The 26234-nt window shown below is 42.9% G+C and overlaps 1 protein-coding gene and 1 pseudogene across 3 annotated transcripts in view; both read right to left on the reverse strand.

Annotated features, from left to right (window-relative positions):
• Nucleotides 1-26234, reverse strand: part of IGF2BP2 (insulin like growth factor 2 mRNA binding protein 2) — a 153463-nt gene that overhangs the window by 47394 nt on the left and 79835 nt on the right. Inside the window, exon 1 of one of the 3 annotated variants that reach the window (XM_054700420.1) lies at nt 16304-16492. The exons of the other annotated variants lie outside the window; for them this stretch is intronic. Within the exon in view, the coding sequence (XP_054556395.1) occupies nt 16304-16470 (167 nt within the window). The 5' untranslated portion in view covers nt 16471-16492. Of the gene's footprint in view, nt 1-16303; nt 16493-26234 lie in introns of those variants that run through there. 3 annotated transcript variants of the gene reach the window in all.
• Nucleotides 220-2434, reverse strand: LOC119257366 (60S ribosomal protein L7-like; annotated as a pseudogene).

A 26234-nucleotide genomic window follows, 5' to 3' on the forward strand; every position in this document is an offset into this window, starting at 1 on the left:
GATTCTTTATTTATTTATACAGAACTGGGTACAGGTCAGAGGCGTGGGAGGGTGAGAGAATTCACCAGAGACAGAATGGGGAGCAGAACAGGCAGACGGACCGAAGACACTGCTGAGGGGAGCAGCGGGCAAGGCAGGAGAGGTCTGCCACGCCATATGGGTTTCTCCCTGGCTGGCCGGGAATTGAACCCACGCTGCACAGGCTGCGGACAGCTTCACAGCACTGTGTTCAATCCACTGCGCCACCGGGGAGGCCCCCCAAATCATCTTTGTAAAGGCAAAGCTACAAAGGTTGCTGAGTGCCCTGTCACCAACAACTGTGCCATCCTTTCAGTATCTCTTCAGTTCATTTTCAAATAACTGTTTTCTTTAGTTCTCCAAAGAGCACTCAGATCTATACCCTTTCTTTCCTCCTTCCTACCTGTGTCTTCTTCATATTTTTTCTTCTTCAGCCCAAGCAGTATCTAGAGTAGAGCAGGTGCTCAGCAATCAGCAAATTCACTAGAAGCATTTGTTGCTGACAACTGGCTTCCTTTTCCTGACCTACTTCTTCCGACAGCCTGTCTTTCAACTCTAAGAAAACAGGTGCTCACAGATGACACTGACTGGTCTTCAACCAAGCCAATGTCTTTCACTCCGTTTTACCCAACTGCTTGATACAAGAGCTGGCTGACTGGAAAATGTAGGAAGACATTTCCTAACACAGTAGCCACTTCATACATTTCCTGTGATTAGATGTAATGACTCATATGGAGTTGATTTTTTTTTTCCTAAGAAGTACAATGGCATGCCTTGAGTTACTGAAGAAACAGTTTCAATTAACATAAAAATTCACGTCAGAAGCTGTGAGTCCTCAATGTCTGGAAATGAGTGATAAACCAATAGCACTTAGCTTCTGAAAAGAAGGAACTGCTCAAAGAGGTTATAAAAGACTTTATCATATCCTTTAGAGCCATTATAATGATTAAGGAAAAGATAAATTCATCTCTAATATGGCTTTAAGTCCCAAGTAAAATACAAAAGCAGTAGAGGGCCAGCTAAATCATGTATTTTTATCTCATAAAGGAACTCCTTGCTATGTAAATTAAACAGCATTCACCATCTCACACAAGGTAACATCTTACCTGTGCCAAGGGTTGGGGTGGTATGAACAACCCAAGCTACCCACACCCAAATTTTCTGACTGGAGGTTAAATACTGGACAGTTTATCTGATTATGGAGAGTAGGATGATTTCTAAGAATAAAGAAAAAATTTTCCAAATTCCTTTAGCAAATATTCACTAAGCACCTATTATATGCCAGCCACTTATTTTGAGGCCCTGGGGCGAAAGTAGTGAACAAAGCAAAAATGTGCTCATCCTCATGTCCAATTCTAGAGAATAAAAAAACAAGACAGTACTGACTTCAGCACTCCCTAGAACTCGCTACTTAATTTCAATATAACAACAGGATATGCTTCAGAATGGTCTCTTGAGCCAATTACATCTTCAAGGAAAAGGTGCTTTTTCTTTTTTAACTTGAATGCAGTCACTCTTTATTAACTGATGAGTTTACAAAAATAATCTCTGTAAACACCTTAGTTCATCCTTATAATAAGCCTGCTGTTCTAGTCTTCCCTGTTGCCAGCATCTCCACGTTCTGCAAAAAGGGAGTCCTTTTTTCTTCATTCCGTCTCTCAGAGAAGATAATAGGAAGGGCCAGTGGAAGGTGTTTGCTTCTTTGAAGCATTTTCCAACAATATCGATCTAATGAATCAGATCCTCCATGCAGATGATGCCATATTTGCCAAGAGATGGAGCAATCAATGACTAATCTATTAGGGTAAATTGCTTCTAGTTAATTTTATCGAAACCACACTTGGAGATCAATTAGTTTTACTGACTTCAGGTTTAGGGACCCCCCTTGCAATACACGCTCCCACGATGCTCAACATGTTAACTAAAGTGTTGTCGAGCTAAACAAAAGTGCCCCTGAAGATCTGGCACAGGCAAGGAAGCAGCCACACCTTTTGGACCCTTGGGCTCAAACCAGTGATACATCTGATCCTGATGACAAATATTAATTGGATTCCACAAGCACGAAGAAGTTGCCAGCTTTTTCTTGCCATCCTGGCCATTACAAACCTCAGTTCTGTGCATCTGCCTACATTCTTTGTGATAGTGCTCAGCCTTTTCATAGATAAGCTTCCTCCTTGCCTTTTGAAGCTTCCTTTGGGCAAACTTCTTTCTCAGATGCTTATTACTCTTCAGCTCCATGGAATTCTTTCACTTTTTCTTAGGGTTTCTAGCATAGCACGAACCTTTTTTTTCCTTTTCCTCTGCACCCTCCATGGTTCCAGCCAGAAAAAGAGCCAAAAAGGTCTCTTCTAGCTCATATTTTTAAGTTTGAGGTAGAAGAGAACCAAATTATTTTAAAACACTAACTTCTATACAATATCTTTATAATGTAATCGCAGCTGGTAAAGAGCATCACAGAGCCCTAAGTTCTAAGAGCAGAGAGAAGTTAACACTGGGACAGGCCTTTCTAGTGTAACAACAGTGGGGCAGCTTCATTGTTACAAAGAGGTGTCAGGAAGTTTTCCTCTCCACCCATGGACTGAACCCCCCAGATTTCCTCTGCTACATGAAGGGACCTCTAGAGAAATAAAAAAAGATCATCAGGAGTTACTTATCAAAATTGGGAAAGGAGTCAGAAAGATAACTTCTTACATACCAATATAAAAAAGCACTTCACAGGTTTAAAAATTACCCCAACAGGGCCTCCCCGGTGGCGCAGCGGTTGAGCGCTGGGTTGCGAGACTGCCCGCGGCCTCTGCGGCGCCGGTTCGATCCCCGGCTGCTCCCCGGCCACCTGAGGAGGGTCCCACATGGCGCGCAGACCTCTCCTGCCGCCCACTGCTCCCCTCAGCAGTGTACTTCGATCCTTCTGCCTGCTCTGCTCCCCGCTCTGGCTCTGGTGAATTCTCTCGCCCTCCCGCGCTTCTGACTGTACCCAGTGCATGTATAAAATGAAAAAAACAAACAAGCAAACAAATAAATAAATAAATAAAAAAACATGCCTCTATAAAAAAAAAAAAAAAATAAAAAAAATAAAAATTACCCCAACAAATCAGTGAATATCTTTGCTCTTACATAAAGTGCTAATGAAAAAAGAAAGGTAAATCATTAGCTCTTAGTGCTAATGTTACATGATTGAGGACTAGGCAATTCACTTTTAAAACGTGAATAGCTAACTTTCAAAAACAAATGAATGAACTGGGTGAAGATGACATAAGTTATTCTTATTTAAAAAAGGATTCATCATCTTAATGAGGATTCATCTTAAGATCCCTTTACATCAATTCTGAAATGAGGTAAATTAGTAGGGAGATAACTCCAAAAGTACAACTTTGATTGATACCAATTTTGGGAACTAGACTTTTGCAGAGAACATTTTTCCCAAATGGTTCTGACAGAAAAGTCAAACTCCCAAACTGAACTATGCATATTCCACCCCTATCTCTGAACATCCACAGTTTCTAACCTGGTAACATGGACATAGTAGTGCTCTAAATTTGATAAATGAATGAATGGACAGGACAGGGTTAAGATCTCTGGCACTTAAACACAGAATTCCTTCCAGCTGCTGATTCACCCTCTCCTCTGAGTTACCCATCTTACAAAGATAGTAAACAGATCATCTGTCTCAGTAGATTCCTGACTTTTCATCACTTCCTCTCAAACCAGCATCATTAGCTTGGTGGGTCCAAGGAAGACCCATCAAAGGGAAGTTGTATATAGAAGTCAATGCCTGGTTTGAATAAACATGAACCACCTACCTGGCTCTGCAGGTGGCTATAGGAGATGCTGCAGGCACAACTTCAAGTTCCTTTTTCTATACCTGGATGCCACAGGTTGCCCCCTACTTCAGCAACCTGTTCCTTTTGACTCCTGAAGCCAGGTCCTCACCCACAGCATGACTGAGGAAGCGGGGAGGTCAACAGGTGCCCTTGCTCACTTGTTCAGAACCCCAGAATCCCTTGGAGTTCTAATGGACTTTTTTTTTTTAATTCTTTTTTTTAAATTTTATTTAAATTTTATTTTTTTATTTTTTTTAATTTTTAAACATTTCTTTTTATTTTTTAATAGAGGCATATTATTTATTTATTTATTTGTTTGTTTGTTTGTTTGTTTGTTTTGTTTATACAAGCACTGGGTACAGTCAGAAGCGCGGGAGGGTGAGAGAATTCACCAGAGCCAGAGCGGGGAGCAGAACAGGCAGACTGACGAAATACACGCTGAGGGGAGCAGCAGGCACGGCAGGAGAGGTCTGCACGCCGTGTGGGACCCTCCTCCGATGGCCGGGGAGCAGCCGGGGATCGAACCGACGCCACAGAGGCCACTGGCAGCTTCGCAACCCAGCGCTCAACCGCTGCGCCACCGGGGAGGCCCTCTAATGGACTTTTGCCCCCTCCTCTCATTTGTCCTGCACCAAATCCCAGGGGATTATAAGAAAACACTCCATAAACTGCAGTGTGCCCTACACATGTGGGCATTAAGGTTTTATTTGATAGAAATACAACACTTTCAAAATCCTCTTATAACTCTCATCCCTAGCTTTGGTTCTTATGTGCCCATGAGAGCTGGTACCTCGTTTTCCTATGGCATGTAAAATAATCGTATTTCATCGGAAGAGTCACAATCAGGATAATCAGTAAAAAGGACTTGTATGGAACCCACACTGAACCAGGAGAGGCTACTGAAGTCACACATAATCACTGTGGATTCATGTTAAAAATCCGTGTTGAAACAATTTCAGAAGCTGACATTTCAAAAGTACAATTCAAAAACTGATGGATTTGACAAATTATGCTTCTGCCTCATTTAAGAGCACTTTGGTTACTGTGCTTAATTAAAGTATTTTTGTTCTTTGGTGGGAAATAAAAATACTGTCATATTCAAATACAGATAGTTGTGGAAATACAATCATTTTCAGTACTAATGTCTACAAGCAAAACAAAAGGCCTTGGTTTCTTACAGAGTAATGATAGCAGAAAATATATATATAAATTATATTCCCAGATTTCATTACTTGGTAATTCCCTACTCCCCAAATAAAACATTTTATTGTTGCCAAAGGCCCCCCAAGATTTCAGCACAACAGAGAAGCATAGTGGGAGGCCTGCTGAGCTGGGAACTGGAGACCATGGTTTCAATCTGATGTCAGACAAGTTATCAGACAGATGTTGGGCCAGTCGTGGCCTTTGGTTAATGTCCCAGACATGAGGCAGTTAGACAAGATAATAGGCAGTCGGACGTCCCCTGGTGGCGCAGCGGTTAAGTGCTAGGCTGCGAAGCTGCCCACAGCCTCTGCAACACAGGTTCAATTCCCAGCCGCCAGGCAAGGGTCCCACATGGCGTGCAGACCTCTCCTGCCACCTGCTGTTCCCCTCAGCAGTGTATTTCGTCGGTCTGCCTGTTCTGTTCCGTGCTCTGGCTCTGGTGAATTCTCTCACCCCCCACGCTTCTGACTGTACCCAGTGCTTATATAAATAAATAAATAAATCTTAAAAAAAAAAAGATAATAGGCAGTCAAGATCCTCTCCAAGCAAGATTCACTTATTTGGTAGCAAAACAAAACTGTCATGAAGAGAAGGTAAGAAGCAGAAATAAGAGTTATCTCCATGGCTACAAAGAGAGATGGAATTTTTAAAAACTCATCACAAATCTTGCATTTTCCTTGGGCCACAATTTTTAACAACCCAATAAGATAAGTTAGATGACAGAGTCTACAGTGTTTTATAACTGGATGACCAACAATCCAGAAATAGTATATCACAACCCATAGCCACAATTTATCTCATTTCTACAGAAAGTTTTGTATTTATACTTTCTAGGGTTGCTCTTACATAATCTCTGGTGTCTGAATTTTGAAGGTGTAATGTTATTTCATGACATTTTCTATGAATGAAGGGTATGGCACAACGAAGCAGGTGTTTGTCTATTTCCTGTAAGTATACAGAGATGTTGGCCTGGGATTGTGAATGAGGAGACTATAATTACTTCCAAGGAACTCCACTGATGTCATAAGCCACTAGATCAAAGCTTATGTTTCCACTACACGGAACAGAGCTCTGGCCCATAATTTAGATGTTACTTAATTAGTATTGTAATGATGCTCCACTTGTTATTGCAACTTTGATCTAAACGATTCTGTAAAGCCCACATTCACATTTTTAAACTAACATGCTTCAGCTGTAGGTGAGAGAAACTTAAGGCATGGTGCACTTATTGGAAAAGTAGTAGTGTTCAGTTTGGTTTCGTGGAAACACCACTAGGTAATTGTCCCCAAGGCCCTTTCCAGCTCCACTAGTCTTACATAACAAGCGAGTAAAATAGACTTCAAATGCAAAGGGATGGGCATGGTTAGACACCAGGATGAAAAGTGTTGATGGTACATAGAGCTCACCCTAGAGATTTTCACATGATGATCCTGCAGATCTCAACAAATCTGAACAATTATTTCTACTACTCAACTGGCTTCTTTAAAACAAAATGATTTTTGGGCCTCCCCGGTGGCGCAGCGGTTGAGCGCTGGGTTGCGAAGCTGCCCGCAGCCTCTGCAGCGCCGGTTCGATCCCCGGCTGCTCCCCGGCCGCCGGAGGAGGGTCCCACATGGCGCGCAGACCTCTCCTGCCGCCCGCTGCTCCCCTCAGCAGTGTACTTCGGTCCTTCTGCCTGCTCTGCTCCCCGCTCTGGCTCTGGTGAATTCTCTCACCCTCCCGCGCTTCTGACTGTATCCAGTGTTTGTATAAACAAATAAATAAATAAATCTTTAAAAAAAAAAAAAAAAAAAAAAAAAACAAAATGATTTTTTAGAAATAAGTGCTACATATTTGTACAAAGTTCAAATGGCAAAAAGGCAAGAGTAGAAAAATTCTCCTATTCTACACCCAATTCCCAGTGCCTCAGTTCCTGGTATCAGATAGTTTAATCATTATGTAACCCTATACATGAGCATATGTACATATCCGTTTCCCCTCTGAAATACAAATGGTACCGCTCTGTATGTTTTTTCACTTGGAGATTTTTTAATATTCATATACATAGAGCTATAGTATTCCTTTTTTACAGTTGTGTAATATTACATTTTATTAATGCAGCATAATTAATTTAATTCCTCTCCTAGCTGATGGATATATGATGTTTCTAATCTTTTGATATGTCAAAAACCAAAAATGATGTAGTAACTATCTGCTCACCTATCTACATATATAATTTTGTATGTGTGACTGTGTCTTGGAAAACAAACTCTTATAAGTGGAATCCCTGGGTCGGGGGACTGCACAGTTGTAATATTATCATACAAATGCAATGCTGTTTCCCACACATCTGAAAACACAAAATGATCAAATTTTGTTTCTGCCTAAAACAGGTGAGAAAGACTACCTTAATTTGTTTTAATTATGAATGAGATTGACCATTTTTCATGTTAAAGAACCTCCCGCATCTTCTCCACCCTGGAAAAATCTACAGAATTCTTTTCTGCATTACTTCAATGTTCTGGTAGGTGATTCCCTGTTTTATTAATTTCATTTATTTCACTTAATAAATCCGTACTGAACATTTACTATGTTGGACACCAGAGAGACGAGGAAAAAACCTTTTCGCTGCCTCGAGGAGCTCTGTCCGATGGAAAGACAGCCAAGTAAGAAGTCAGTGCCGGGCCTCCCCGGTGGCGCAGCGGTTGAGCGCTGGGTTGCGAAGCTGCGCGCGGCCTCTGCGGCGCCGGTTCGATCCCCGGCTGCTCCCCGGCCACCGGAGGAGGGTCCCACATGGCGCGCAGACCTCCCCTGCCGCCCGCTGCTCCCCTCAGCAGTGTACTTCGGTCCTTCTGCCTGCTCTGCTCCCCGCTCTGGCTCTGGTGAATTCTCTCGCCCTCCCGCGCTTCTGACTGTACCCAGTGCATGTATAAACAAAACAAACAAACAAACCAGCAAACAAATAAATAAAGCATGCCTCTATAAAAAAAAAAGAAGTCAGTGCCCCCCACATGCCATGTCACCATGAGACAGTCCTGCACCAACTGGAGGTGGTGCCCAGAGAAGGCAATGCTAAGTCCTAAGCAGCAGGAAGCAGAGCAGCAGGCAGACAGGGGTAAGGTTGAGTGTATATCGGAGGCTAGAAATAACTTTCAAGCCAAAGGAATGAGAAGCACATAGGTATGGTGCCAAGGCTCTGGGTTCAAGCGAAGCAGAGACTACTTCTAGAGAGCTGTGAGCAGGCTGGGGAGACTGGCAGCAACCAGATCAGGAAAGATGTCCCATGTCATGAGTTGAAACATGAAGGCACTAAACCTTTCACCAAGACCTAGAATCATCACACCCCACGCTGGGAACACCAAGTGAAACCATGGGAGACACACAAACACAGCCATCAGCCTGAACTTCCTTCTCAGAAGCTGTTTTTCCTTATCCTTTCCTTCTTCAGAGAGAGAGACTTGTGCCTCTGAAAATTTGGGTGTCAGTATGATTCTACCCTTCCCAGAGGCTGTGTGGATCCCATGAGGCTGTGTGGATCCCACAATCATTTCTTACTTCTCTTTGACACAGGCTGCCAGATACACTTAATAAATTAAGTGCCTCTTTATCTTAAAAACAAAAGCTTTGGAAACAACCCAAATGCCCAAAAATAGATGACTGGATCAAGAAGATGTGGTGCATATACACCATGGAATATTACTCAGCATTCAAAAAAGATAAACATATGCAATTTGCAGCAACATGGATGGCGCTGGAAGGGATCATGCTCAGCGAAATAAGCCAGAAAGAAAAAGAAAAATACCGGATGGTCTCACTCATAGCAGGAATCTAGAAAACTTAAATAAGGGACCAGGAAAATGAGTAACTGTAAGAAAGTGGAAATCAAAATCAACAAAAAACTATGAACCAGAGACACTCTATGGGGGGTGGAGGAGAAAGGAGGGAATGGGGTCAAAATAAGGGGGTTGCAATTGTATGGGGAATGTAAAAATAAAATTAAAAATAAATAAATAAATAAAACAATTAAAAACAAAAAACAAAAAAAAAAAACAAAAAGCATCTCACCAACTGCCATTTACCACACCTATTGAGAGTGCAACAGACACATCTATTAAAAATATTAAGAGTGCTTTGAGTTAGTGGAAGGTATGATTAAATAACTTGCTTGATTTTTTTTAAATGAATGCACTAGAACTTTAATTTTTTTTTTTTTAATTTATTTATTTATTTATTTATTTATACAAGCACTGGGTACAGTCAGAAGCACGGGAGGGTGAGAGAATTCACCAGAGCCAGAGCGGGGAGCAAAGCAGGCAGAAGGACCGAAGCACACTGCTGAGGGGAGCAGCGGGCGGCCTGAGAGGTCTGCGCGCCATGTGGGACCCTCCTCTGGTGGGCGGGGAGCAGCCGGGAATCGAACCAGAGCTGCAGAGGCTGCAGGCAGCTTCGCAACCCAGCGCTCAACCGCTGCGCCACCGGGGAGGCCCAGAACTTTAATTTTTTAAATCCACATTTATTATGCTTCTATCTAATGCCCTAAGGAGATTATTTACTTATTCCAATAATGATTCCTCTGCATGGGCCCATATTACAAAAATATGAATTCTTTTTATTATTTTCCGCAGTACCTAGCCAATAAATATTTATTTAAGTGATTTGCCCAAGGTGCAATTTGTAGTGTAATTTTACAAATACCCTTTGTAAGAACACAGACATGCTTTGAAACAGAATATAGGCATACCTCACAGATACTGTGGGTTTGGCTCAGCAATAAAATGAATATTCCAATAAACTGAGCTGCAAGAATTTCTTCATTTCTCAGTACATATAAGCTATCTGACATTATGCCATAGTCTATTAAATGTGTAATAGCAATATCCCTTAATGTATATGCATATATGTGTATACATATAAATATATATACATATTTATGTGTATATACATATAAATGTGTATACATATAAATGTGTATACATATAAATATTTATATATGTGACACAAAGTAAATGAGCACATGCTATTGGAAATGTGGTGCCAATATGTGCCCAATGCAGGGTTGCCACAAGTCTTCAATTTATTAACAAAAAAAAAAAAAAAAAGGAGTATCTCTGAAGTACAATAAAGCAAAGCAGGATAAAATGAGGTATGCCTGGATCCCTCTTTTCCTTCCTCCTGTTTCTATATTCAAAAAGGAAACAATAGCTAAGCTATGGAAACAACCCAAATGCCCAAAAATAGATGACTGGATCCAGAAGATGTGGTACATATACACCATGGAATATTACTCAGCAATCAAAAAAGATAAACACATGCAATTTGCAGCAACATGGATGGCGCTGGAAGGGATCATGCTCAGCGAAATAAGCCAGAAAGAAAAAGGAAAATACCAGATGGTCTCACTCATAGCAGGAATCTAGAAAACTTAAATAAGGGACCAGGAAAATGAATAACTATAAGAAAGTGAAAATCAAAATCAACAAGCAACTATAAACCAGAGACACACTTGGGGAGCAGGGAAAGGCGGGAAGAGGAAGGATTAGGGTCAAAATAAGGAGGGGGGTGCAATTGTATGGGGAATATAACCAAAATGAAAATGCATACATTGTGCAAAAATGAAAAATGATGTAAGAATTATATAAAATATAATATTAAAAAAAGGAAACAAAATAAACCTAGAGGCTGCTCCTTCTGCCTCTGCTAACAGCAAAAAGCACAGAGCTCGGGTGAGTGGGCTGCCTCTTCATGGGCCTCCTCAGTAGCCAGGACTGTGAGGTTGGCCATCACACTTGTACCACCGACCTAGCTTCACAAAGGGTTTACCTTCTATTTTCCTCCCGGGGTGGAGGGCAGAGAGGACTAGGGAAAAAAACATCCTTGGTTGCCTGGAGCTCCCTGGTCTGGCCAAGGAGAGGGCATTTACTCCAGGCCAGGCAGGTGGATGGGGAAACCAATTCCACCAGCGTTGGCCGATCCTAAAAGGGGAGACAGGGAGACGGTCTTCATTTCAGGTTGTATCTAGTTAATAGCAGGAGACAGGATCAAAATTTCACTTTAACTGAAGGGCTGCGGCCAGCTGCCCAGTCTGGAAGGATCTGTGCTCCCACAGCCCTTAGTTAGGGCTGTGTTTGCTGCATTTATCATAACCTTCTGTTTAAATCTCTGCTGCCCAGTCAGACGCTGTCCACTGTGAGTTGTTCATTCTATCATCTAGCATTCTACATGCTCACAGGATGATTATGTGTATACATACACACATACACACCCTTTCTGCCCCTTTGATCAGGTTTCTCAATTCAACTTACTTTGCTCAGGCCAGGTCATCTGATTATAAACGGGTCACTCTGACTCTTACCAGACTCTCTATAGGCCACACAACGGTAACCCTTTGATGGCCTTGGAGCTCTAAAAGGAAGCTCTTTCCATGAAAGCTTGAGGCCGTCTGCCGGGAAGTCATGGGTAGCTAGAGTAGGCATCAGGACAGTTGGGCAGGGCACCACCACCTGGATATGTGACTGCTGCAGGTTATTTCATTTCTCTGGGACCAGATGGCCTCTTTCTAAGCTCTTCCTCAGTGTCAAGAGTTCTTCAGTCCTGCTGCTGTCTTCCCACAAGACAGAACAGATGCCTCTTCCTCCCACAAAACTATGTAGAAGAACTAAGTTGTCCAAGCAAAAAAACTTTGGAAGCAAGAAGTTCTGTGCTGTGAGTGGTCTATTCTGAGAATAGAAGTCAAAGAAGTTTTAGAAATCTCCATTCAATGACATGGATAGACAGACTTTAATCTGTGAGCCAAGAAAAATGATTTGTAAAGGCTAGAAGAAAAGAACCCTATGGCTAAGAACTTGTAAAAACATCTCTAACAAACAAAAGTTCTAAGGGAAAGACTGTGAATCAGAAGGATCACAGGAGGTGGGGAGTGAACATTGAAACAGCAGAGAATTAACCAGCTCAAGGGCAAATGGTAGAGAATGCAACTGCAGACAGTGACACACATGAATTCAAGCAGCACCCGGAGTCAAGAGACGACTAAGAGACACACTTTCCTCCCAGGCCTGCCTGGATGGGGATGGAATAGATTGCCGTAGTAGTATTTTTTGGATGGGAAGGAGGGGCCACTGTGATTCATTAGAGTTTATAAGGCTGAAAACTCCAGCCAGGGAGGTGGAGAAAGAGAGACATGAGAATGAAAGGAATGACACTTTCCAGTCCCTTCTCTGACTAGCTTTGCACTATGCTAAGGCAAATACAAAGAGGAGATGCAGACAGAAGCTTACCACCACTGTCTCTGCCTTCCAGGAACTCTTCAGAAGGTGAGAAAGACAGGACACCAAAACCCACCACCCAAGGTATTTAAATGATAAAACCGATGCAGACTTGGGCATTACAAAGAATTTTTACACACATCATCTCATTTAACTCTCATACTGGTTACTGGCCCAGAAGAGGACTTAAGTAACTTACCCAAGGTATCTGAGCTGTGAGGCGGATGAGCCGGTTATAGAAATTTCATGCCTACTATTGTAAGAACTGTAAGAGACATTTTGAATCTGCAAGGGTTCCAAGGAAAGCAATAGTGCTATGCAGAGACAGGCATCGTTTGGGGGAGCTTTACCAACAACACCTCCAGGGTCTAAAAGAGCCCTGTGCTGGTACGGTGCCTGCCCCAGGCACGCAATACCAAACTCCCATTGCTGCCTGAATGAAAGTGGGTGAGTATTAACTGTTTCCATTTGCAGTTGGGGAATTTGGACACAGGTCTGTCTGATGCCCAATTTGCCAGTTCTTTATTCTGGTGGGGTTTTAGGTGGCACATAAGAAAGAGTTCCATACAATGACTGCACAGGTGAGCAAATATGGCAATAAAAACAATGTATCAGGGCCTCCTTGGTGGTGCAAGGGGTTATGTCTCAGCACTGTGCAGCTATCTGCAGCCACTGTGGCATGAGTTCAATTCCAGCCAGGGAGCTACCCACATGGCACAGCAGACCTCTCCTATCTTGCCCGCTGCTCCCCTCAGCAGTGTATTTCAGTCAATCTGCCTATTCTGCCTATTCTGCTCCCTAATCTGTCTCTGGTGAATCCTCTCACCCATCCTACACCCCCTCTGCCCCTCTGGCCTACACCCCAGCTCTTGTATGCATGAATAAATAAACTTAAAATAAAACAAGGCATCACATTTAATTTCTTCTTGTATTCCCCTTCACATCAAGGAAAGTCCCAGCCTGGGACTGGACACTCTTCAACACCTCTCAAAGACCAACCCTCGCCCCACCTTTAAAAAGGTGAAGTTAGGCTCAGAATCTTACAAAAAGCAACATGAATAGGAGTTAGAATTTAATAACAACATTCTGTTTTCACTGTATTTTATTTTTATAGTTACTTTCTATTTAATGTACTGGTTTTCCATTTATATAAATGATATAAAGCTGCTTTTTAAAGTAAACTTAGGTTAATTCTTTTTAAAAGATGATCACTTTAAAAGGCAATATTAAATAGCAGTGTAGTCAGTAGAGACATAGCAGAAAACATGAAAACCATACTGATGGCTTTGAGAAAGCTTGCTCAATGGCGTACTAGTCCTTGGAATACAAGCTCTCTTGCCCAGGTTTCAATCAGTGCTCCTTTGTGAGTAAAGCAAATGGGGCAAGTTCTCTAGAAGCCTCAGTTCAGGCTTCAGGATTCCCAGCTGCAGGATACCCACACATGATCTCTGGCACGAGCTACACTATTGAACATCACATATTCAAGCTGCCAGTTAACTACATGACCAGGTGTCAGAAGTGGATATTAACAGGTGTTTGATCAGGGCAGAGGGCAACAAACTATAGCTCATAGGCTACCTGCAGCCAAAAGCCTGTTTCTTTTTAAACAAAGCTTTATTGAAACACCCATTTGTTTACATACTGTCTGCTGCTATTTTCCCACTACAGTGGCAGAGATGAGTTGTTGTGACAGAGACAATATGGGTCACAAAATCTAAGACATTTATTATCTGACTCTTCACCAAAAAAAAAAAATTGCTGATGCTTGGGACTAGGGAGGCCAGACATTGAAACTGAGAAGACCAAGACCAAGGGAAGGCAAGTTTAAGAGTCAATCAAAATGGGTAGGAAGAAATCTTTGTGGAAAAATGAAGCAGGAAGAACAAAGTCAAGATAAAAACTTCAGGGGTAGAGAAGAGCAGGATAACACCAGAGATATGGTTCTCTATCTTTTAGTGTCAAAAACACCCTTTAGTGGCTATTCTGAGCTTCCCAGATAGTCCCAAGGTGCTTACCCTGGTAGCTTAAAGGAGCCACACCCTTGGGAAGCCAGACACCCCAGTCATGTCACACAGATGGTATTCAGTATGGACTATGCTAGGGCTATGATGGTCAGAGATGAGTCGGATTGGAGGGAAGAATGCTCAGTTATGACAACTGCAGAGGCCTATTTAACAGGTGAGGAGTTGGCACTAGTGTAAGAGACTATGGGAGGTTACTGCAGGCACTGGAGCAGGGCAGTCATTCATAACTGTAGTCATTTGTGAGGCAAAGGTAATGGGGTGTGACAGAGCTCTAAAAAACTCTAAATCACTAACTACATTTCTTTCAGTAACAATAATATAAAAGACAAAATGAACTGGGTTGTCACTAGCAGTGTGAGAATCTGCTACAGCAGCCATAGCCTCAAAAACATCCAGGCCAGTTCTTATATGTGCTTCATTTCATTGAGTGGACATTTCTGTTCATTAAAGAAAAAGAAAACTGTGATGTCCTGGAAGTGACTAGAAATGTTGCTTGGAGAGAGAAAGCTAGAGTACAAAGAAGTATGATGTGACAGAGACAAACTTAAAGGAAAGAAGCAAGCTGCACTGGATCGTAGGGCCACTGGTATATACCTAAACACGGTGCTGATGGGGGAGCAATGTATAGTTTTTGCCAACTTCCACAGTATTAATACTCTCACCACTGCTAATTTAATGTTCCAATATGATGTCACCAAATGGAAGTTGGAAAGAGATGCACGTAATTGGCTCTGGTAGGCTGAGCGAGCCTCCTCCCTGCAGTGAACCACCAGAAATCCAGCATGTGTTTTTACCTGGATGCTGTAAGAGGATGCAGACAGGCCCCCTCTGAAGGCAAGCTGCAGGAACCAATCCACCCACGCCACTACTGGGAGACTAAGGTCTTACCACTGACATATCAGCTCTGAGATTTGAAAATTTTGTTTTGTGGCACAGAATAAATTAATTTTGCAGATAAGGAAACTAAGATCCAAGTTATTTTTTTTAAAAAGATTTAGTTATTTATGCATACAAGAACTGGGGTACAGGCCGGAGGTGCGGGGGGTGGTGAGAGGATTCACCAGAGACAGAGTGGGGAACAGAACAGGCAGAATGACCGAAGTATACTGCTGAGGGGAGCAGCGGGTGGGTGAGTCAGGAGAGGTCTGCTGCACCATTTGAGTAGCAACCTGGCAGGCCGGGGATTGAACTCGTGCTGCAGAGGTTGTGGATAGCTTCACAGTGCAGTGCTTAACCCCTTGCGCCACTAGGGAGGCCCAGATCCAGGGTTTTAGAACTGCTCACTGTGGGCTACATGGTGGAGGTGGCTGGGGGTGGGGAGCGACCATGCTCTGTATGATCAGAAACAAGTTCCGAAACCAGAGTAGCTGTGGAGTGAGAAGGCAGTCCGCAGTCGAGGCATAAACAGCAGCTGACACGGGACTGCAAATTACTCCAAGGGTAGTCTGGTCAAAGAAGAGAAAGGAAAGGTTACCTGGGATGCCCTGAAGCTGTGTGCATGTGTGGAAGTCAGAAGCTCCAATGGCCACCTCCTGTGTGCTGTCAACAGAGCAAGGTGCCCCAGGCATTTTTTTGAAATAACAAAAAAATCAGTCTGTGAATTTCAACCAGTTAATGTCACATGTGAAAGGATGTAGAGAGGCTCACACTCTTCTCCTTCTAGTGCTTTTTATTTCTCCCTTTATTTTTATGGTTAAAACTTCTTTTTCTGTGACCAGCTCACTTCAGCAAATCCAACATAAACTTATCGGAAATCAATTCTTTCCCTAAAAACTGCACTTTCATGCCGTTTTCCTCTAGATTAATAAAATCTGTTTACCTATCTAAAGCTCAAGCAGGTCTCTTGTGAGCCTGTCTTCCTCCGCCCTTTCTGTCCACCACCCACATCTTCATCTGAGAAGACAAACACCCACCCAGAGAGTTCCCTCTGTCAGGACCAACAGACCCTGGTGAAAATTCACCCAGGTTAGCTTTCTTTCTAACTCTTCTTACTTACAAAGAATGCTCCTTTGGCAAGTCAGGGCAGCCTTTGGTCTGTTTGTGAGGCACTTTTCTTCTGGGTGGCAGATAATACCTTCTATTCACCAACCATTCACTCACCACTAACCAGCCTCCTTGGCAGCCCTTAGAAACTCCCCGGTGGCACTGTTTGTTTATTCCCATTTTGTTGGGGAGTGAAACTGAGGCACAAAAAAAAAAAAAAAGAAAGAAAGAAAATCAACATCAGGACATTCCATAGGAGCAAGATAGGAAGTAAGAGTTAATTCACAGGTTATTTTCAAAAGTGAAAGAAAAGGGGCCTCCCTGGTGGCACAAGGGGTTAAGCACTGCGCTATGAAGCAATCTGCAGCCTCCGCAGCACCAGTTCGATCCCCGGCCAGCCAGGAAGCAACCCATATGGCGCAGCAGACCTCTCCTGACTGGCCCACTACTCCCTCTAGCAGTATATTTCAGTCAGTCTGTCTGTTCTGTTCCCCACTCTGTCTCTGGTGAATCCTCTCACCCCCCACACCTCTGGCCTGTACCCCAGCTCTTGTATGCATAGATGAATAAATCTTTAAAAAAGAAAAGTGAAAGAAGAGACTGCAAAAAGTACTGAATCATACCTTAATGCAGCATTGCTTTCTAACCTCACCACCAGCCAACTGTGAAATGAACCTTTAATGAAGGGCAACTCTGACAGGTTTAGGTTTTCAACTTTATGTCATTTTGTGATTTCTGGAGGAGGCAGAGCGAGCTTGGAAACAGGTGATATGGTGGAAGGGTAGAGACAGGAAAGTAAAGCTAAGGTTTGTATGATCCACATTGGGATAATCACACTAAGAATAATCAATCTGGTGAAGGCTACAGAGACTCCAGGAAATAACCCTGAGCTGATTCATAGCTCACAGGAAAACTGCAGGAAAGATTCCTTCACATCAGAGCTGGTGGATGGGGAACAAAGGCCTCATGCTATGGTAATTATGTGTACATGTACACGTGTCTATACATCACACAAAGACATGTACATATACATGCATGCTTATATATAAAACATTTATATACACACATTTATATATAATTAAGTAATTATAATTGAGTTACAAGAATCTACAATGTTTGAGTATTTTCAAGACCAACTTCATTGTAAGGAAAACCATTAGCCATGAAACACTGTCTTGTTGCCAAAGGGATATGTCATTTTGTCTTGCTTTTGCTAATTAAAAGCTGGAAATTGTTGAAATGTTTCTTGTTGACTAAATTGAAGACAACAAAATCCAGTGTAAATTTATGAGTCTGAAAATTAGGATCAGTTGAGCTTTATGTGGGAAGTGAAAAGGGTTTGTGAACTGTGGACATGTTTATGATCCCATCAACTCTAATCAGCTACAGTCCCCCACCCCAGGGGCACGATCAAGATTGTGCAAACAACTAAATTTCTATACTTTAGAAATGGTGATATTTTTAATACTGAGAACTCACTGCTTGGCTCCATGGTACTTGATAGGCAAATGCTTATCAGATACAACTATCTTCACAGAGTATTAGGACCGGGAAGCTAGTTCCTTAGGGAAACCCCCTCATTTCATAAAGAACACTGTGTTCCAGAGAAGTGATTTGTCCAAAGACACACAATAGTTTTTGAATGAGAAACTACATCTTCTGAGTCTCAAGATCCCTGAATCCTCTTCCCACCCTGATGCTGGCAGCATCTACCCCCGTCAATCCATTACTAGACATGAACAAGCACTGTGTTCCAGGCACCATGCCAGCCACCTCAGGAGGATTTCAGGGTCTTTGATATGCTCAGTTCTTAATCGGCACAGAGAGCTCCCAGATGAATGACACAATTTCTTCCCTGCAGGAGCTTCCTGGCTTGTGAGGGTCACATGGAACTAAACAATAGATGAGTACAGAATGGGGTAAAAACCATTCCAGAGGAATGTACAGGAAACTACGGGAGCTCAGAGGAAGAGCCATAACCAGTCTGGAGGGAAGGGAGGAACCTGGCCTAAACTTTGAGGAAGACTAGATGTCATTCAGGTAAAGAAGGGGCGCAAAGGACATTCACCCCAGAGAAAGCAGGAGGGGCTGGGTTGGGAGGCACCCAGGAGGGGAAGCAGGTTCAGGCTAGGCAATCCCAGGGAGCCAGAGCAACAAATCCAGGGAGAAGCCAAACTACTCAGGGGTAAATCTTGGTAACTCTATGTGGGGCTGCAGTGAGCATGAGGGCATAGCTAACACGCGCTGGCACTGAGGAATCCTCTGTGGCACTGGGACCTGGCTAGGCCGAACAGATAGGGGCGCCTCCCAGAGAACACAGATGTGCAACAGCCCTGTGGAGGGCTGAGAGCAGACAAGAGACAGTGCTGGGTTCCTGTTCGCTGGGGCCGCATGTGGTCAGAGGATTGAGGTGGCTTAAACCATCAGCCAACAAGAGTCTTTATTTTCCCTCGAGTTGTGCCCCCTGGGGGACTCCAACTGTGTAAGGATGGAGGTCAGAGTCTAAACTAAAACTAACTCCTAGTAAGTTTTAAAACTGCCATCCTCTCCACCCCCACCCCCACCCTGGATTTTTTGCCCTGATAAAAGTAGAGCCAATGTACCCTGGAGCTGAAGACTGGAATCAACAAGACCGGAGCTATTTATCAAATGGGTGATACTCAACAAGGTTGCTTTACCTTCCCTGAGTCAGTTACCTCATCCAAAGTCTCAGAATTGTTACAGCAGATGAGAACACAGTGCCTGCCACGCAGGAAATGTCAAGAAATGATAGGTGCATTCAATTTATAAGGTAAGCTGGGCCATGTTTTAAAGGAACTCCCATGTCAGGCTGGACTATGTGACAGATAGTGTTTTCCAAAAGATGATGGCAACAAAATCATTCCCGTGCTCTTCTCATGATGCAATTCTGATGCTCCTCCCACTGAGAGATGAGGTCCTGTTTCTTCCCCTTGAATCCAGTGAGGTTTGTGACAGTGAAGTTTGTGACAGGAGTGACTATGATCACGTGTGGCTTCTAAGGCTGCATCAGACCCTGCCCCTTGCCTGGCATGCTTGCTATTGGAACCCAGGCACCATGCTGCGAGGAAGCACAAACAATAATTGGACAGATCACTCTTGCAGCTGAGGTTCCAGTTGATAGCCAGCATTGGAGCACCAAAGATATGAGTGAGAGAGCCCTCAGATGTCAAGTCACCCCCTGTCTCCTCTGTCTTCCTGACCAGAGGTTCCAAACATCACAGAGCAGAGGGGAGCCATCCACTGTGCCTTCTCCAAACATCTGACTTCAAGAATCTATGACTCTAAGATAACACTGATTTTTTTTAATATTTATTTTTTTATGCATACAAGAGCTGGGGTACAGGCCAGAGATACAGGGGGTGAGAGGATTCACCAGAGACAGAGTGGGGAACAGAACAGGCAGATCTACTAAAATACACTGCTGAGGGGAGCAGCGGGGAGACAGGAGAGGTCTACCTCGCCATGTGGGTTTCTCCCTGGCCGGCCAGGGATCGAACTTGTGCGGCGGAGGCTGCGGAGTGCTTCACAGTGCAGTGCTTAACCCCTTGCGCCACCAAGGAGGCCCAACACTGATTGTTTTTATGCTACTTGTTTGGGTTTATTATACAGCAATAGATAATCGCCACAATTATTTTAAGGAAATAGAGGGCCATGGAAAAGCTTGAAAGTATTGAAAAAGCAAGATGGGGCCTCCCCAGTGGCGCAGCGGTTGAGCACTGGGTTGCGAAGCTGCCTGCAGCCTCTGCAGCGCCGGTTCGATCCCCGGCTGCTCCCGGCCACCTGAGGAGGGTCCCACATGGCGCGCAGACCTCTCCTACCGCCCGCTGCTCCCCTCAGCAGTGTATCTCGGTCCTTCTGCCTGCTCTGCTCCCCGCTCTGGCTCTGGTGAATTCTCTCACCCTCCCGCGCTTCTGACTGTACCCAGTGCTTGTATGAATAAATAAATAAATCTTTAAAAAAAAAAAAAAAAAAAAAAGAAAAAGCAAGATGAAGGTTTCCAAAAGTTAACTTGAATACAGTGATTGGAGACTGGTGGCAGGGGCATCTGGTAGGAAAACACTGATATAATAAAGGAGGCTCTGTGTGATGCAAACCTGAATATTCAGAGGAGGTGTGTGTGTGTGGGGGGGTAGGGAGGTTACAGAGCATCCAGGAGACAGATTAAAGGAAAAAGAGAGTTCAAATGACTCCAAGATATGAATGGTGGAGCCCTTAACAGAAATAAGTTTATCCAGAAGGGGGACTAATTTTTTTTTTTTTTCTGATGGATAGTACCAGTAGAGGAGAGAAAATAAATTCCATTCTAAAAATGGTGCATATGCATGATGTCAAGATCATCTATGAGAAGTGTCAAGCAAGAAATTAGAAATTTGGGATTGGAAGTTCAACACTGTTTTTTCCCAAACCTTGAAAATGGATGAGATTACCTGAGATTATGCTGAGAAAAGACCTTAGCTCAATCTATATTTTAGGGAAACAGCAGAAGAGAAGGATCCAGTTTGGTCAGACACAGAGGCAGAATTCTGGCAGTACAACGTCAGACAAGTGCTACAGAGAGATCATGAAAACAAATGATTGAGAAAGGGATTGAAACCAAAAAGGAGACTGGGGAAGGGAGCCAGGTGGAGAAGGTTATCTCCACGTCTGCCCAAAGGTAGGATCAGACACACAACCTGAAGAATGAAAATGACACAAAGCCTGCTTAGTACTTCAGTCTTAGTCTTAGTCCTATGAGTTTGGAAGTAGATAGAAGCTGATAGAATGAGATGATGAAATGCACATTTCGGAGAGTATAAAGTGGGCGCAGGAACACCTGCCGCCTTCCGACCTCACGCAGGCAAGTTACAGATTAGATGCATATAAAGTGTTTTAAGTTCCCTGGTGTGGTAGTAGATCTGATATCTATCTTTCAGTCTTTAAGAGGGATAGTTCTTAGCATTTGTTGAACTACACAACATTCCTGTGAGGTAGATATTATCATTGGCTGAGGAAACAAAGGCCACACAGCAAGTCAAAAGCTAAGGCAAGATTAGAACGGGGTCTGCCTTCCATGTGGGGAAGGCCAATTGACTGGATTCCTTTTGTGTCAGTAATAGGTTCTTTGATCTGTAACATGGAAGAGGCTTGTTTCTGAGAAGATTGTGGAAACAGATTCATTAATGACTGTAAGGCTCTCTGAGGGGGATAGGGAACAAAGGTGTAGCTCACCCATTCAAGAAACAATAAAAGAAGTTCCAGGAGTAATGGGGATTCTAAGAACAGGAAGGGAGCTGGGGGGCACTTGAGAAGAGTCAGTCTGGGTGGTTGCCTGGCGGGAGCAGGAATTTGGGCAAGACCTTGGAGAGGTAGTTGTGTGCCAGCTGTTCCATACATGCTTCCTTCTGTCTCTTCACCTTCAGCAGACACAGCATGAAAAAGAATAGGCTGGTTGAGACTCTTGGTTTCAAAGACAAAGCAGTGATTGGGTTGCTCTCAGGTTAAATTGGTGGACAAAGGTGTAGTACCACAGAACGGGGGATTCTGGATCAAGCACCTTGGGGGTCCATGGAAACAGTGGAGGGGTTTGTGAAATAGCTTTCCTGGAATCCCTGGAGAAGGAGTATCACAATTTTTTAGTACTAACAATGAAATGTCTAACAATGAAATGTCTTAAATTTCCTAACAATGAAATGCTTTAATAAAAGTAAAACCGTAATGGGGATACTGAATAGTAGTCGGGGCCTTAGGATAAATTGAGAGTGACAGAGTTTAAGATTAACGGAGCTAGCATGGGAAAGGTAATAAGTATTTATTGAGTGCCTACCATCAGGCTATCTCATTTACTAGAATCCCTTCGTGAGGTACTAATAGCCTCATTTAATAGGGGAGGCTTAGAAAGGCTTAATTCTTTGCCCAAGGCCATACAGCTAGTTCATGAGAAAGTCAGGATTTGTGTCCTTATATGCCTCACTGCAGAGTTCATGTTCTCTTCTGTGCGTTGTACAACTGTCCGCCTCCCGGTGGTCACAAGTTCAATATTGGCCAGGTCTCAACTAGTAAAATTTATTGTATAGTTCCAGAGATGACTGGAGGATGTGCTGGGAGGGGCACTTTACTATTTTCCTAATAATACTGAGATGTTATTTTCCTTTTTTCACTGTGAATTATTTATACAGATGGTGTAAAACCAATGGTACCAAACTGTAATTACTGAATAGTCACTGTCTTCTGCTATGCACTCTCCATAGAACCAGTTTCACTTAAAGTTGTTCTTCCTGAGAAAGCAGTAAAAATTATTAATTTGGAGCCTCCCTGGTGACACAGGCAGTTGAGCGCTGCACTGTGAAGCTGTCCGCAGCCTCTGCAGCACTGGTGGCAGACCTCTCCTGACTTGCCTGCTGCTCCTGTCAGCAGTGTATTTTATCAGTCTGCCTGTTCTGTTCGCCTCTCTGTTTCTGGTGAATTCTCTCACCCTCCTGTGCATCTGGCCTGTACCCTGGTTCTTGTATAAATAAATAAATCTCTAAAATTATTAATATGGGGGGCCCCTCTGGTGGCCTAGGAATTAAATTTCAGGCCTATCACTGCTACAGCCAGAGTTCGATCCCAGCCAGGGAGCTAACCCACATGTGGCACAGCAGACTTCTCCTGTCTTGCCCACTGCTTCCCTTAGCAGTGTATTTCAGTAGATCGACTTGTTCTGCTCCCTACTCTGTCTCTGGCAAGTCCTCTCACTCCCCCCCACACCTTTGGCCTACACCCCAGATCTTCTATGTAAAAAATAAAAAAACACATACTATTAAAATAAATAAATAAATAAAATAAGCAAAAGATATACTTGAAAAATTAATTTTCAAAATAGACTTCAAAATACTGATCACTGAAAATATTGTGTGACAATGGGTAGCACAAATAAAGAACTGTTAATGCATACTGAAGAAAGAGGTCTTAAGTACTTGAGTGACTGATTGAGTGGTGAGCTGAAAAAAGCAGCTTTCTTCATGAAGGACCATTTTTACTTGAAAAAACAATTGCTATTCAGAATTAGGTGTCTGACATATTCATTCAAAATGAATGAAGATGAAGGGAGCCTTCAAGAGTCACTTCAAGGGCCTCCCCAGTGGCACAGAGGTTGAGCACTGGGTTGCGAAGCTGCCCGCAGCCTCTGCAGCGCCGGCTCAATCCCTGGCTGCTCCCGGGCCACCAGAGGAGGGTCCCACATGGCGTGCAGACCTCTCCTGCCGCCCGCTGCTCCCCTCAGCAGTGTACTTCGGTCCTTCTGCCTGCTCTGCTCCCTGCTCTGGCTCTGGTGAATTCTCTCACCCTCCCATGCTTCTGACTGTACCCAGTGCTTGTATAAATAAATAAATCTTTAAAAAAAAAAAAAGAGTCACTTCAAGAAAAGCAACTGAAGGTGTTTGTTGTCTATGATAAAACATGACCTCTGCAGCAAAAATTAAAATTTTGAGAAATTTGTATTTACCATTGTAGCTTCCCAATACTTAAAGACTTAATGGGATGAGACTGGTCATCCTATTAATTTTGATCATGGTTTTTTGATACTGTATAAGGCAACACACCAACATTTACAAGATAAAAGTAACCCAGCAAAGCAGTATTTCCCTAATTTCCAAAGTTTGAGTTTCAAAATCCTGCATTAATAAAAGGTTTTAACATAACAAAATATTAAAGTTCATTCACATGGTTTTAGACACTATATGGCAACTGACCTGTAAGAAACTACTTGTCAAATTTTAATATAGTATAAAAGCAGAATATTTGTAAGTATCTGAAAAAAAGCAGTTGAAATATTCTTCTGGGTGAGTCCAGATTTCTTCATATACTTCAACCGAAATAATATATTGCATCATATTGAATGCTTCTCTTTGAAGGAGAATCCCAAGTGAGCCCAAGGCCATACAGAAAGGTGCTCACACTTCCTCTCTGTCTCCAAGAATCTTGTACATCCCTTACTATAACACTAAGCAAAGAGCTCTGGTATTTGCTTACTGAGCAAATGTAGCAGTATGAAGGCTAGAATTTTGTCCTAATTAAAGCACTTTGTTCAGAACTTGGCACATTGAGTGAAACTCAAAAAAGATCTGTTCAATTAATGAAATCAATAAACTCCCCACCATTTACCAAGCAACCTTTCAAGAGGTCAAGAGGCCACCTGACCTCTCCAACGTAAGACTGCTGGCCAATCAACAAGAATAGTGTGAGTTTTCTAGTTTCTCATTATGTTATTCAATTGACATTGTGGTTCACTATAAAGACCCTTGTTTGAATGGTATGAATCTTGAAATTCTGAAACGGAGACTCAGTTCAAGGCAAGTTCTCCCTGTACTGTTCCCACACCACAGTGTCCTCCCTGTGCCATCAGCAGTGTCCTCTTGGATACCTGTGACACAAGCTCTCTAAAATCAACAAAATGCTTTCATGCTGCTGGGTTTGAAGGGAATATTTTCCATAAAATGGAGAGCATATAATGTCAATTATAAAATCACTGCTATAGCTTAAACTGCTGCATGATGAAGAACTTCATAATTCAATTAGAGAACATGATCTCCCCCCCTCAAATTTAATGTAAACAAGTGTGGAAATAAAGGATGTTGAATCAGATAATCTCTGTGACCATCACAGTCAATACAATATGAATAAGTGACAAAGTTTTCACATAGCTCAGGATGTTACAGCTTTTTTTCTAGAATGCTGCTTCTGTCCAGCTAATGTCCCCGGCAGGATAACGTCCTCTTATTTTATTGTCTGTCCTGTCCCTTCCTTTCCCTTTACCTTCCCTTCTATTATACCATGTACTGCTGTTTCCTCCCTTGGTTCACCCAGGAACTGAGGGAGAATATAATAAAGCTGGCAGACATAAGACATCCTCATGGGCCTCCCCGGTGGCGCAGCGGTTGGGCGCTGGGCTACGAAGCTGCCCGCGGCCTCTGCAGCACCAGTTCGATGCCCGGCTGATCCCCGGCCACGGGAGGAGGGTCCCACATGGCGCGCAGACCTCTCCTGCCGCCCGCTGCTCCCCTCAGCAGTGTACTTCGGTCCTTCTGCCTGCTCTGCTCCCCGCTCTGGCTCTGGTGAATCCTCTCACCCTCCTGCGCTTCTGACTGTATCCAGTGCTTGTATAAATAAATGCATGAATGAATGAATGAATGAATAAACAAATAAATAAATCTTTAAAAATAAAAAAAAATTAAAAAAAAAAAAAAAAAAGACATCCTCAGCTTCCTTAGGCTCTGGCAAAGGATGTAATCTTATGTCTTTATCTTACAAAGTAAGAGCTTTGTAAGCCACCTATTCTTACAACCCCGGTAGGCCCCATTTTACTAGAGAGGAAACTGAACAAATGTTAAGCAATTGAAAAATCATTCATCAACTTAGTTCTGTATGTTTCAGGAAAAGCAGTGCCAAAGAAAAGGGGGTACCCATAGGTAAGAGAGGGAAAGAAACCAAAGAATGCTTAAGAAAAGTGTCAGAGTCCACTCAGCACCATTTACTGAGCATCTACCAGATACCATAGCAGAAACCCTGTGTTGGCACAGGTAGAGAGAGAAAGGTAGAGAGTAGAGCAACGCTATGTATTAAATCAAACCGTGGAACTTAACAGATATTAAATGAAAGGGAGAAATGAAGTAAATGCGAACAGCACAAAGGAAAGCAAACTATATAGAGGAGTCCAGGAAAATAAAAAACCTAGCAGGCGCTTCCCTATGAATGGAATAGAAGAGAATGAAGGAAAACAACATACTTGTTCTGACTGGAGAAAAAAAATGTAGCTTGTACTACAAACAACCCTGGGTAAAGACTAAGCATGGAGCAATTTAAGGATGTTTAGAAAGAGTGTGTGCACATTTATCACTGGGAAAGGGTCTCTGGTGACAATTAAAAAAAAAAAAACAACCCACAATATTGAAATATTTTCCAGTACA

Source organism: Talpa occidentalis, unplaced genomic scaffold (genome assembly GCF_014898055.3).
Source record: "Talpa occidentalis isolate TD23 unplaced genomic scaffold, MPIMG_talOcc4v2.1 talOcc4.4, whole genome shotgun sequence".
NCBI lineage: Eukaryota > Metazoa > Chordata > Mammalia > Eulipotyphla > Talpidae > Talpa > Talpa occidentalis.